The sequence below is a fragment of the Herpailurus yagouaroundi genome, unplaced genomic scaffold (genome assembly GCF_014898765.1).
Source record: "Herpailurus yagouaroundi ecotype Mexico unplaced genomic scaffold, PumYag 163, whole genome shotgun sequence".
Lineage (NCBI taxonomy): Eukaryota > Metazoa > Chordata > Mammalia > Carnivora > Felidae > Herpailurus > Herpailurus yagouaroundi.
In genome coordinates, this window is record NW_024412404.1 from 10362168 (window position 1) to 10376109 (window position 13942).

Here is a 13942-nt window from a genome sequence, read left to right on the forward strand (position 1 = left end):
AGTTCTAGGCATAGAGTGAGCCGAGAATAAACGAGAATTATCATTACCTTATTATAATGGAAAAGACACTGTGCCAGATGCTAGAGATAACAGAGACAAAAGTTATAGTTCTCCAGGATCGGAAACACAGCAAAGGTATCCTTGATCCTGCAAGGTTAGGGCTACCATAGAGAGAACTCACTGGAAGAAACAGCCCTCGCTGTGGAGCTTATACAGGCATAGGAGTGTAGTTCATTTAGACTCCCTGCTGTATTTACCCATCCATCGCCATCAGAGTCAGAATTCAGATGTGAGATCGTTGTCTCAGGTTTGCATGTTTATTTGAATTGAGAATTGTGTCTGACTCGGGGCACCTGGCTGGCTCAGTCGATTAAGTCTCTGACTTTGGCTCAGGTCATGATCTTGAGGTTCGTAGGTTTGAGCCCCGTGTTGGGCTCTGTGCTGACAGCTCAGAGCCTGGAGCCTGCGGTGGATTCTGTGTCTCCCTCTCTCTCTGCCCCTTCCCTGCTTGCACTCTCTCTCTCTCAAAAATAAACATGAAAGAAAGAAAGAAAAAAGAAAAGAAAAGAAAGAAAGAAAGAAAGAAAGAAAGAAAGAAAGAAAGAAAGAAAGAAAATTGTGTCTGACTTATTTGTCATAAGGAACCCTGATCAGTGGTTGCCCAACTCCATCTCTTATCACCTGTGTGATCAGGTCGCACTTCTTGATCAAACACGGCTTGCAGTTTCCTCATCTATAAAAAATATAGAGATACTGGGGCGCCTGGGTGGCTCAGTCGGTTGAACATAAGATTCCTGGTTTTGGCTCAGGTCATGATCTCCTGGTTAGTGAGATCGAGCCCACATCTGGCTCTGCACTGACAGTATGAAGGCTGCTTGGGATTCTCTCTCTCTCCCTTTCTCTGCACACCCCCGCCATCTCTGTCTCTCTCAAAATAAATAAGTAAACTTAAAAATATATAGAAATACTAACAGTAGTTAACACAGAGTTGTGAAATTAATGCCCCCAGTGTATAGTGTTCAATAAATGTTAGCTATCATCATTTAATAACATCTATCATTACGAGAATGCTTTACAAGAAGCAGGGTATAGATGATCTCCGATTATTATGGTTGTTATTGATGATTGATGAGCTGAGGGAGCGGAAAGTCTGGAATCACCCCCGGGTCTGGCCAAGCATCCCTCCTCCCTCTTATAGGGCCAATTTCTAGTAGTAATAAGAAACGCCCTACCTCTCATTAACCTGTCTTTCCTCCAGGAGCTCTCACCCAGTGCCCCAGTCAAGGTTCCAGCCTCTGTCCTCAGCATATGAGCTGGACCACCTCATTCAGAGGCTCTGGCTAGAGCCGGATAGATCACAAGCCCCTCTCCCTTCAGTCCTGGGAGCTCCTGGGACAAGACGGGTTCTCAGTCTTTTGGGAATGCCCGGAGCCAAGCCAAGGCTGAATTCCACGGACTTCGCCACTGAGCCTCGCCAATCGGGGTGGCACCTCTGGAACACTTTACATCCCTCACCACCTAAGTGTATAGGATATCCGGGGGTCGGGGGGGTGGGGAGCTAGATCCCAGACCTCAGAAATTCATGTGTAGAAAGAATTTTAGAATTCTTAGATTTCAGTTCCAACTCTTCATTTTACAGGACAGTAAACGGAGGCTCGGAGACAAGGGAAGTAGCGAGCAAAACAGCAGACCGAGACTCAAACCTGGGTCTACAGACTCCCGGGCCCGAGCGAGGTCCTTGACACCCGCGGGTTGTCCCTGGTCGCCTCTCTCACTAGGAAGAATCCCAAAGCCAGGGAGATGGCGGCCACTCCGGTCGGCTCAGCTCTGGGGACCAACTGGCCGTGCTACTCGCGCCGCGGTTGAAAGAGGCTCTCGGGGGCTGCGGGGGCCCCCGTAGGACTTGGAAAAGCCCCAGCGCGGCCCCCCAGCCCCGGGGTAGGGGAGCTCTCGGTTGCCCCGGGAGCTGGGAAGTGCAGAGAGACACGGGAGTGGGGGAGGCAATGGGGGGCAGGGCGGCGGAGTCCTGCCTGGGGTGGAGCAAGTCCTGGTAACTCAGCCCTTGGAAACCCCCATTGGGCGCCGGCTGTCTAGGACCGTGGCCGCTCCCAGGCCTCGCGTCCCGCCCCACCCCCCGACCCGCCGAGCACAGCCGTCCCCGCCCCCAGGAGCCCGTTTCCCCGGCAGCCGGCGCCGCGCGCAGTAAGCCGATTGCTCCCGCCGCCGGTGCTCGCTTCCGACCATGCGCTAGGCTGCGGGCCCCGGCCACCCGTGGCGGCATGGCCCGGCCTGTGCAGCTGGCACCGGGCTCGCTGGCGCTGGTGCTGTGCAGGCTGGAGGCGGAGGAGGCGGCGGCGGCGGGCACGGAGGAGCCTGGCGGGCGCGCGATCTTCCGCGCGTTCCGCCGCGCCAACGCGCGCTGCTTCTGGAACTCGCGGCTGGCGCGCGCCGCCTCGCGGCTGGCCTTCCAGGGCTGGCTGCGGCGCGGGGTGCTGCTGGTGCACGCGCCTCCCGCTAGCCTGCAGGTGCTGCGCGACGCCTGGTGCCGCCGGGCGCTGCGCCCCCCGCGCGGCTTCCGCATCCGGGCGGTGGGTGAGTGCGGGACCCGGGCGGGAGGGGCGCCCCGCGCCGGCCGCGGGGACGGAGCCCTGGCCACCGGGGGCGTGCGCTGCCCGGGCTCTGCTCTGAGGCCGCGGGAGCCGGGGGAAGAGGGGATGGGCGGCCCATGGGCTGCTGGAGGAGGGCCGTCCTCCCAAGACATTTCTTCCTGCCAGGACACTGAAGCTCAGCTCCCCCCAGGTCTGCCTGGCCGCTGCCCTGGGCCAACTCCGGGATGCCTCCATATCCCAAGTCTTTCAGCCAGTGGAGCCAACAGGTTCCCGGCCGAAGGAACTTTCTACTTAGAAAATAATGCTCTGGAGGAGCCACGGGGCACCCAGACTGGGGTCAGGAGACAGAGGCCTCTGCCCCTGCACCATGAGTATGCTTAGGAAGGATACTGATTCTGAACTGGTTGCTGCTTTTTTTTTTAATGCATGAATGAATCAGTGATCAATTTATTTATTTATTTATTTATTTATTTATTTATTTATTTATTTATTTATATTTATTAAAGTTACAGGCTTGGAGCGGACAAGTCTGTGGTTTCTATGCCCTTCTGTACTGGGTGGTGTGGTGGTCTCGCGGTTCAGGGCCTCGTGGAAGGTTTGGGGTGATTAACTGCTTGGGAAAAAGAAATGACAAATGGTGCTCTGAACACAACCCATCCCATTAGCCTAAATAGAAAGAATTCCTCCTTTTCAGCCTTTTCAGAGAGCCCGTTTGTTAGAAGACAGACAGCAACTTTTTGCTTGTATCAAACAGCTTCATTTGAGAAACGAAAGCACTCCACCGTTGAGTGGTCTTTGACACCCACCACTAAACTTCGGAGGGCTTGTCAGCGCCCCGCCACAGTCTCGTTTGCATTTAAGAGTGGGGTTGTGACGACCATTTGATGGTGTGCTGTTGACAAGTCACCAGTTGTCCAGCCCTGAATTTTGACTCCTACCAAGGACACCCCCCCCCCCCACTCAGTCCATAATTCCTCCTCCTTCCGTGGAGCAAATAAAACATTTGTTTTACGTCCTCTGGGAGAAGGGAGGTGGGGTGGGGGTTGGGAGGGTACAAGAGGCACTTGATGTTGTGTATCATCTGCTCAGAGATGATGTCTCAATATCGGGGCCAGTGAGGCTAAATAAACCTTGGCTTTTCATCTCCGTGCGTTCCCATCTTTCTGGTACCCCTGCCCCACTTTTGTTGGGGGGCAGACCACTTTAACTCTTCTGTTAAAAGCAAAAGAGAGCTCATTTGCAAAGCCACATACACACACTTCATCACCTTTGACTTGTGGGAATTAGTGAAGAAAATCGGTTTCTGACTTTAATAGCAGAGAGCTAAGTAGCCAAGCCAAAATTCTCACAGGGAAGGGGTCTTTCAGACAGGCTGGATGAAAAACTCTTTTCAGCTCTGTGTCCTCTGTTTTTCTGGTTTGAATTAGTGGTTGCATTCTCTGTTCCCCCACCCCCTTTCAAAGGGTGAGAAAGAGTATTGCAGAGGAGTGGATGGAGTTGGGGTCTGGACCTGAGGGTGACACAGAGCACTTGTGCTAAGCCAGAGGCAGCCATGGTACTACCTCCTGGGGCCCATCAAGCAGTGGAGAATGCTGGTTCCTGGGTTGGCCCTGTTTTCTGCCATTTGAACAGTGCGGTGGACAAAGAAAACACGTCGCCAAGTACTCTGATTCTCCACCCACTAGATACTGCTGCCTTGTTGCAAAACTCAGGATGCTACGGACACTATAGCCTGTGGAGTGAACAGTAACAGGGGTCTTTATGCTGGGTCATCACCCCTGACTTGGGTCTCTTAGAAGGAATGGTGTTGAGGTTTTTAACAGAGTCCTGATAAGAATTTGGACATTTTAGCCGGAATTTGCACAAAACCACCTATTAGGACAATTTGGATAGCAGAATGGAGAAAGATCTTATTTGATGCAGGCCAATGGATGCACATGGGGAGGGGGGTTACTTTGAATAGAATTGATAATTACTGATTTAACTTGGGGTCCTGGGGTCACATCAGAGAACTGCATCAAGACAGCTCTCGGGCCATCTCAGTCCCAGAATGTGGTGAAGGGAGGAGGAGCTGCTTCCCCACAAAGAAATTGGAAGTTTCTGTTCACTTGCTTTCCTGAATCTGGCAGCATTGACTTTCAAAAGCAAATATGGGTTTCCAGGAAGGCAAGGAAGAACAATGGTGCACTCTTGCGGGTACTGTTACTTTGTGGTGAAGAGCAAAGTGTTAGCAAAAGACAAAAAAGATCAATTTGGTCAGATCAGTTTGGTTCCTTTGCTGTAGATTTTTTTTTTTTTTTTTTTTTTTTTTGGTGAGGCTCATTTACTCCCATATAAAAGTATTTGTGCATGGGGAATGCTGTTGGCCAGCTCAGACAAAGCGCAGGGAGGGAAGGAGAGGTGGCCACCGGCTTTATAAACCCATGGTACTCTGCTGGGTTCTCCTTCTGGGCTTCTGGACCTGGAACTCCTGGGGCCTCATAAAATATGAGGTAGGAGTGCCCTGGTTGAGCGGACAAGAGTGACTGGAGTTTCCACTTTCTGGTGCAGGCCTGAATTTAAGGAGGAGTTTTATATTTTCTCCTTGTTTTGTGTCTTTTCTTTCCCTCTTCACTCTCCACCTCAACTTCCCTCTGGTGAGAAAAATAGTTCCCAGACTGAGAGCATTCTCCTAAAAAGAGGGACATCTTTAACGTGTGGGCCAAGAGCTAACTCTTCTTTTGTGCTCCAGTCTTCCTGTCTCTTTTTGTTTGTTTGTTTGTTTGTTTGTTTCTAATAAGCAAGTGACATTAACAAATGAAAGGGGCGAGCTCTGGAAACTGGAGGGAAATATCTGCTCCGCAAGCTGAGCCACCGCAGGTGGTTAGGGGTGGGGGACACCTGTATTTGTTTGGCTGAATCAGTTGTTACTCTGGGACCACACCTCCTGGGGTGGTGAAAAGTTAATGATGGCTTCCCAGGGTAAGAGAGGGAAGGCCACTTGGCCAAACAGTTTGTTCCTTTCTCCTGAAATTTATAGCTGCCGTGTCCCTACTCTTTCACCCCTAGCATGGCCTTCCATCTGTTCTCATTGAATAAAAATGCCTGTGGCTCTTTCTAAATACTTGCTTCATTAATCCATTCATGTGTCAGGTGCTCTTCTGAGTGTGCTTGTGTTTTAATGCATACTTCATTAAGAGCTGCTCGTGTACAAGGTGAAAATAGAGTCAGCCTATTTCCTTCATGTTCACTTCAAGGGGGGATAGCTGAATGGGAGGCTATGTGCTAGAAGTTGGCTGGCTTGAGTGCCTGGGCGGCTTAGTTGGTTAAGGGTCTGACTCTTGATCTTGGCTGGAGTCATGATCTCATGCTTTGTGAGATCGAGCCCCACATCAGGCTCTGCTGTGTCAGCTCTGAGCCTGCTTGGGATTCTCTCTCTCCCTCTCTCTCTGCCCCTCAAGAGCACACTCTCAACTCTCTCTGTCTCTCAAAATAAATAAACATAGAGAGGTTGGCTGATTCACACAGAGTCTTTTCCATCCCACTGTGACATGTGTGGGCGCTGCAGGATTGGCCTGTGATTTAGTTGGGCAAGAGTTCTCTGGCATGTGATTTGGGGGGCAGTCTGATCAGGCAGGTCAGACTGGTGAAAGGGAGGCGATAGAAGGATCTTTCCACCTCTCCCCATGTCCCTGATACATCCTGGTTTGCCTGAGACTGCCCTGACTTTAGAATTGATAGTCATGCATCTTGGGAACCCTTTTGGTCCCAGGCAAACTGGGATGATTGGTCATCCTAATTTGGGGGAGAATTGACATTTTAGCAATCCATGAACGTGGTATATCTATGTTTGAGTGTTCTTAATTTTTCTTACTAAGGGCTTGTACTTTTTAGGGTAGAGGGCATGAATATCATTTGTTAAATTTATGTTCCTAAGAACTGTATGCTTTTGGATGCTACCATAAATGGAGTTGTTTTACCTTTTTTTTGAGAGAGAGAGAGCAGGAGTGTGATCAGGGAAGGGGCAGAAGGAGAGGAGAGAGAGAATCTTAAGCAGGCTCCATGCCCAGCTCTGAGCCCAATGAGGGGCCCAAGGCAGGGCTCCATCTCACGACTGTGAGTCATGACATGAGCTGAAATCAAGAGTCAGATGCTTAACTGAATGAGCCACCCAGGAGTCCCCCCTTAAGTTTTTATTTATTTTTTTAAAAAGATTTTTTAATGTTTATTTTTGAGAGAGAGAGAGAGAGAGACAGAGACAGAGTGCGAGCAGGGGAGGGGCAGAGAGAGGGAGTCATAGAATCCGAAGCAGGCTCCAGGCTCCGAGCTGTCCGCACAGAGCCTGACGTGGGGCTCGAACCCACAAAGCACAGGATCATGACCTAGGCTGAAGTCGGATGCTTAACCGAGTGAGCTACCTAGGCGCCTCCTCTTTTTAAAATTTTTAAATTTAAATTTTATTTTAGAGTGAGAGAGCAGGGGAGGGGCAGTAAGAGAGAGAATCTCAAGCAGGCTCCATATGCTCAGCACGGAGCCTGATGTGGGGCTCAATACCACGACCCTGGGATCATGACCTGAGCCAAAATCAAGAGTTGGATGCTCAACCAACTGATCTACCCAGGCCCCCCCTAGGATGGAATATTCTCAATGTATCTGTTAAATGCATCTGGTCCAGTGTGTCACTCAAAGCCATTGTTTCTTTGTATATTTTCTGTTTAGATGATCTGTGTGTTGATGTAAATGGGGTGTTAGTCACCTACTATTGGGGCGCCTGGGTGACTCATTCAGCTAAGCGTCTGTTTCTTGATTTCAGCTCAGGTCTTGATCTTAGGGTTGTGAGTTCAAGCCCCACGTTGGGTTCCATGTGTGGCACCTACTTAAAAATAAATAAAAATTTAAAAAATATAGTTCCCTACCATTATTGTATTATAATCCATTAGTTCCTTTATGTTTGTTATTAGCTGTTTTATGTATTTGGGTGCTCTCAAGTTGGGTGCGTAAATACTTACAATTGTCAGATCTTTTTGTTGGATTGTCCCCTTTATTATGATATAGTGCCCTTCTTTGTCACTTGTTATAGATTTTTTTAAAAGTTTATTTATTTTGAGAGAAACAGAGACAGCACAAGTTGGGGGGTGCAGAGAGAGAGAGAGAGAGAGAGAGAGAGAGAGAGAGAGAATCCCAAGCAGGCTCCACACTGTCAGCATAGAGCCTGATGCAGGGCTCGAACCCACAAACTGTGAGATAATGACTTGGGCCAAAGTCAGACATTTAACTGAGCCACCCAGGTGCCCCTACAGTCTTTGTTTTAAAGTCTAGTTTGTCCGACATATGTATCGCTACTTGGGCTTTCTTTTGATATCCATTTGCATGATAAATGTTTTTCCATCCTCTCACTTTTTTTTCTTTTTTCTTTAAAGTTATTTATTTTGAGAGAGAGAGAGAGAACGGACACAGGATGGGCAGAGAGAGAGGGAGAGAGAGAGAGAATCCCAAGCAGGCTCTGCACTATCAGTGCAGAACCTGACGTGCGGCTCATACTTATGAACTGTGAGATCAGGACCTGAGATGAAACCAAGAATCAGACGCTTAACAGACTGAGCCACCAGGCATTCCTCCATCCCCTCACTTTCAATCTGCAGGTGTTCTTAGGTCTGAAGTGCGTCTCTTAATAGGCAGTTAGGCTGTCCTTTTTCACACCCTGTGTCTTTTGATTGGAGTATTTAGTCTCTTTACATTCAAAGTAATTATTGATAGATACATATTTATTGCCATTTTATCACTTGTTTTGTGATTGTTTCTGAAGATTTTCTCTGATCCTTTCTTGTCTTTTTCTCATGGTTGGCTGGTTTTCTTTATTTGAATTTCTTTCTCTTTATTCTTTACATATTTAAAAAAATTTTTCTAATTAATAGACTGTGTTTCTTTTTTTTTTTAAGTTTATTTATTTTGAGATAGAGGGGGTGGGGAACAGAGAATCTGAAGTGGGCTCTGTGCTGATAGCCCAATGCGGGGCTCAAACTCACGAACCGTGAGATCATGACCTGAGCCAAAGTCAGATGCTTAACTGACTGAGCCATGCAGGTGCTCCAGTATTCTTTGCATACTTAGTCTGTCTTTTCCTCTTTTATTTTTATTTATTTATTTTTTTAAATTTTTTTTTCAACGTTTATTTATTTTTGGGACAGAGAGAGACAGAGCATGAACGGGGGAGGGGCAGAGAGAGAGGGAGACACAGAATCGGAAACAGGCTCCAGGCTCTGAGCCATCAGCCCAGAGCCCGACGCGGGGCTCGAACTCACGGACCGCGAGATCGTGACCTGGCTGAAGTCGGACGCTTAACCGACTGCGCCACCCAGGCGCCCCTGTCTTTTCCTCTTTTAAAATGTCATTCTAAGGTGCCTGGATGGCTCATTCGGTTAAGCATCTGACTCTTGGATTTCAGCTCAGGTCATGATTTCACAGTTTGTGAGATCGAGCCCCATGTTAGGCTCTATGCTGACAGCATGGAGCCTGCTTGGGATTCTCTCTCTCCTCTCTGTTGTTCCCCTCGCTCGTGCTCGCTTTTTCTTTCAAAATAAATCAACTTTTGGGGCGCTTGGGTGGCGCAGTCGGTTAAGCGTCCGACTTCAGCCAGGTCACGATCTCGCGGTCCGTGAGTTCGAGCCCCGCGTCGGGCTCTGGGCTGATGGCTCGGAGCCTGGAGCCTGTTTCCGATTGTGTGTCTCCCTCTCTCTCTGCCCCTCCCCCGTTCATGCTCTGTCTCTCTCTGTCCCAAAAATAAATAAATGTTGAAAAAAAAATTAAAAAAAAAAAAAAATCAACTTTAAAAAAATGTCATTCTGGTGACGAGAAATGTCTAGCCTGTTGGGAAAATAATGGTCATGTCAAGATCATTTAGACAGTCACCAGGAACAAATATCTCTGTCCCATGTCTTCTTTCTCCCAAACACATCTTCATATCTCCCCAGTCTTTTGTAGCTTGATTATTCCTTTTCTTCTGTTCGGCGGGAAGCTGGAATAATTCAGTCCATTTTGCAGACAGGAAATGGAAATTAGGACTGTCATGTGGGTGGTGGTGTGTGCGTTTCTTGCCTTCCTCTTTATTCACTACCAGTCTTCCCATGGTTCCTGTGAAGGTTCTGGCATTTTTCACAAGCCAGTGCCCTGGCCCTCACTCTCCCTGTGAGGCTATCAGATTGCCACCATGGCTTTGGGCCACTCCAAGGCCCAGGAAATGGCAGAAACAGCTGCTCGGACCATGCCCCTGCTCTTACCTCTCTCCTTTCTACCCAGGATCCTTCCACACATGTTTTTCTGGCTTTGTTCTGCCAGATGTTACCTTTCTCCTTATTCTGTGCCGAGACAGCTGAACAGTTCAGTCCCAAAGAGCCAAAGGGCTCACAACAGGGTGTCTTGTAGGCATATTGTTACCAAGCTGGATGATCTGTATGTAGCATCTGGGCAGTTAATGAGTGTTTCTGGCTCCATGTTTTGATTTAGCAACTGGTGGATAAGAAAAGACACCTCAAGTTGCTGCCATGTAGCATTGAGGCCCAGTGGGATGAAAAGAACCATTAATCTGAAAATCAGCTTGGACTCCTCTGCCTTCTTTCTCATACCCCAGGCCAGTAGGTCACCAAGCTTGGGGAGGCTTAACTCCTCAGTGTTTCTTAAACTCAGTTCTTTCTCTCCATTTCCCCTGCTAGGCCTTTTTCCACCCAAGATCTTACCATTTCCTACCTGAGTTTTGACTTCAGCTTCTTGCCTTTTTTGTGGTGCCTCCTCTTGGCTGGCTCCGTGCACTTCAGTCCATTCGCCACCTCACAGGTAGATGGACTAATGGCATCTAAAATGCGTGTCTAATTCTGCTCTTCCTCTGCTCAGATACCTCTGCTGCTCCCCTTTGCTTTTCAGAAAAAGTCCAGAGCCCTTAACATGCATCACAGTGCTTCTAATCCCATTCCAGCCTGAGCCTCCTTTTTCTCCCCACCTTCTGAAAGGTGCCTGCCTTCCTGTTATCAGTCAAGGTTCAATCAGAGATACAGAACCGGTATGAGATATATATATTCAGAGATTTATTACCAGGAATTGACTTTTGCATGATTGTGGGGGCCAGGGAGGCAAGTCCAGAATCTGCAGTTTTCGCCGTCATGCAGGGCAGGCGGGGACTCTGAGGCACAGCCAAAGCTGCTGTGTATAGGTGGAATTTCTTCTTTTGAGAAGCCTCAGTTCTACTCGTAAGGCCTTTCAGCTGATTGAAATCTAGATTAGGTAGGATCATCTCCCTTACCTAAAATCAACTGAGTGTAAACTTTAATCACATCTATAAAATATGTTCACAGCAGTCCCTGGGTCAGCGTTTGATTGAATCACGGAGCTGTAGCCTAGCCAGAGTGATGGTTGAGACTGACCATCACACCACCCTTCGGCCAGACCTGAGTGCTACCCTCTGAACAAGCTGGGCTGTCACCGAGGGTGTCCGCATGCTGTACCCTCTGCCGGGTGCCCAAAGTGGGTGCTCTTTGGTCTCCCCCATGCCAGCCATTGGCAGGCTTCCCATCACTGGCTGTACTCATGTGCCTGTTGCTCTTCAAGGAAAAGCCAGTTATGGAGTCATCCTTGAGTTTTAGACACCTCTGTGCTTACCTCTGTTGCTGACTGAGGGGTGAATGTCCCAGAAGGTCAGCTCCACACTGTTTGTTTGTAAAAGATGGTCATCTTCCTTCTCCCATTGTGCCATGCATCGAGCCTTTTATTTCTTATTATATTTTAGAGAGAGAGCAGGGGAGGGGCAGAGGGAGAGAGAAAATCTCAAGCAAGCTCCATGCTCTGAACGTGGAGCTGACGCGGGGCTGGATCCCACGACCCTGGAATCATGACCTGAGCAGAAATCAAAGAGTCTGACACTCAACCGACTGAGCCACCTAGGCACCCCAGAGAAGCACATTTTAATAAAGCAAAGGGGGAGGGCATGTGTCGCAGGGCATGGCCCACATGGGGAACCACAGGCAGCCAGGCACGGCCGGAGCGTGGAGTGGCACGTGGGCGTGGCTTGAAGGGCCTAGAGAGGGGCTGGCCTGTGACAGACTCTGACCACCATACTGAGGGGTGTGGATTTGAGCCTGAGGCCACTGAAGAGTATCAAGTTGTGGGGTGAATAATGCGTACGTTACACATTACATTTGACATGGTGCGTAGGAAATCTTTCCCAGCCTTATGTGGGCATTATCTTTCCTCCAGAGTGTTTTCTGCAGTGGTGGTTCTTTTGGAGGGTTACATAGCCTGTGGACCTACTGTAGTTTGTGCCGTTTGCGCCCATGAGGTGGTGGTCTGCCCTCCGAGTAAAGCTGTAGGGAGAGGCCGAGGGCCATGTAGGACACCCAGATCTAATCCTCTGCCACTAAGCAGCTGAGTGACCAGCTTCTGATCCAGTCCTCTGGGCGCCTCGGTTGCCTCCTGTTGGCAAGCATCCTACCTGCCCTTTCTGCAGAGTTGGCCTCAGGCTCAGATGGGACACCCTCTGGGAGAACACTTCGGAAAGTACAGAGTACAAGAACCCAAGAACCAAGCCTTTCCATTTATTTATAAATCTTTTTTATCTTTCATCAATTTTTGTTAGTTTTCAGTGTACAAATCTTTCACTTCCTCAGTTCAGTTTGCTCCTAAGGATTTTATTCTCTTTGATGCTATTGTCAATGGGATTGTTTTCCTAATTTTCTTTTTGGATACTTGTTAGTGTATAGAAATGCAACTGATTTTTGTATGTTGATTTTGTTCCCTGTAACTTTACTGAATTTGTCAATTAGTTCTAGCAGTTCTTTTGTGGAATCTTTTCGAGTTTTCTACGTGTATGATCATGTCAAAAAGTGATTCCTCTCCTTCTTCTCCTCCTCCTTCTCCCCCTCCCCCTCCCCACCTTTTTTTTAAAGTACTCTGCCCTCAACGTAGGGCTTGAACTCAGTGCTGAGATCAAGAGTTGCATGCTCTATCAACTGAGCCAGCCAAGTGCCCTGTACTTCTTCCATTTCAATTTAGATGCCTTTTATTTCTTTTTCTTGCCTAATATCTCTGGCTAGGCTGAATAGATGTGATGAGAGTGGCCATACTTGTCTTGTTCCTGATCTGGCCCCGGCCAGTAGCCCAAACCTTCGGATCAGCAGAAATCCGATTTTGAGTCTCCAGGTGCCACGCATCTCCTGCAACCAGAGTGATCAGGGGATGAGCCACTTCTGTTGGCCGACGGAACCATTCTGCCGCAAATGAAATCTGGATTTATTGAAGGCACAACGGAAATGAGGGTCATGCAACAAATAGATTGGAATCCATTTGGCCCTGAGAGGTTAAACCGCTACAGTCAATTTAGTTGGAAGCAATATTTGGACGTGCTTTGAAATCAATAGTATACTGTCCTGCCCGTGAACAGAATGTTGCACCCTGAGAACTTGGAAAGAAGTTTCACCTGACGGGCAAAAAGTTGTGTGGGTGGGAGTAACCCTTTAGAAAAGAAAGAGAAAGACAGTTTCAGTTCCTCTTGTGTCAGAGGGAAGCACAGTTTGTAGGAGTGAGGATCAGAAAATCCCTGCACCCTCTTTTGTTCTGACCAAGCGTGTGTTATCAGCCGCTGCTGTTGCTGTCTTCTCTTTGGCACTCGTCTTGAACTAATTTTATTAATAAGGCTTGTTATTTATGGTACGGGGCCTCTTTGTCATGTGTAGGTGCTATTGCCGAGTCCCCTGATGGCCTGGCAGGTGGCTGGTGCCATTAGCATTATCCTGTCGTTGGGGAAACTGAGACCCCTTGAGGTTCAGGGAGTTGCTGATTTCATAACCCACGAGGCATGCATGGCAGACATGTACAGTGCTCAGTGTGGGGGGGAACAGCAAGGTTACAGCCTCGGGTTGAAGAAAAAGCCAAGAGGAATGAGTCCTTGCCTGGGTTCTGGAACTTGGGAAAAGGCTGGATAGACGAGTGGGTGTGCCAGCGTTTGTGCAGGAAGGGGCTCTCTCAGCAGCCTGGCTGAGTGGAGAGAAAGGTGTGGCTGGTCTGTGATGAGATAGATGAAGGGTCCAGGAAACCTTGCAGTGAGGGGACCTGTCGGGGACCCGTGGCTTTAGTAAGTGTGGGGCGGGTGAGACCTCCTTCACGGGAGATCACTCTGGACTTCCCTGCATCTGCGTTCCAACTTGTGTTCTCGTTCTTGACGCGCGCGTGTGGGTGACTAAGTAGAACACTTACTTACACTTCTACTCACGTGCTGTGTGCTTATCTGTTCTAAGGGTTGCATTTAGCCTGACACACTGAATGACTGAAAAAGCGAGGGGGCACTTTCCAACCTAAAGCTTTGTTCTTAG

The 13942-nt window shown here is 48.7% G+C and overlaps 1 protein-coding gene across 2 annotated transcripts in view; it reads left to right on the top strand.

Moving 5' to 3' along the window:
• The first annotated feature begins 2190 nt into the window (after positions 1 to 2190).
• The window catches only part of STOX1 (storkhead box 1), a 59425-nt gene continuing 47673 nt past the window's right edge, over positions 2191 to 13942 (top strand). Inside the window, exon 1 of one of the 2 annotated variants that reach the window (XM_040485217.1) lies at positions 2191 to 2592. In XM_040485217.1, coding sequence (XP_040341151.1) covers positions 2280 to 2592 — 313 coding nt within the window. In that variant the 5' untranslated portion in view covers positions 2191 to 2279. The remainder of the gene's footprint in view (positions 2593 to 13942) is intronic. The other variant, XM_040485216.1, reaches the window with a different exon arrangement.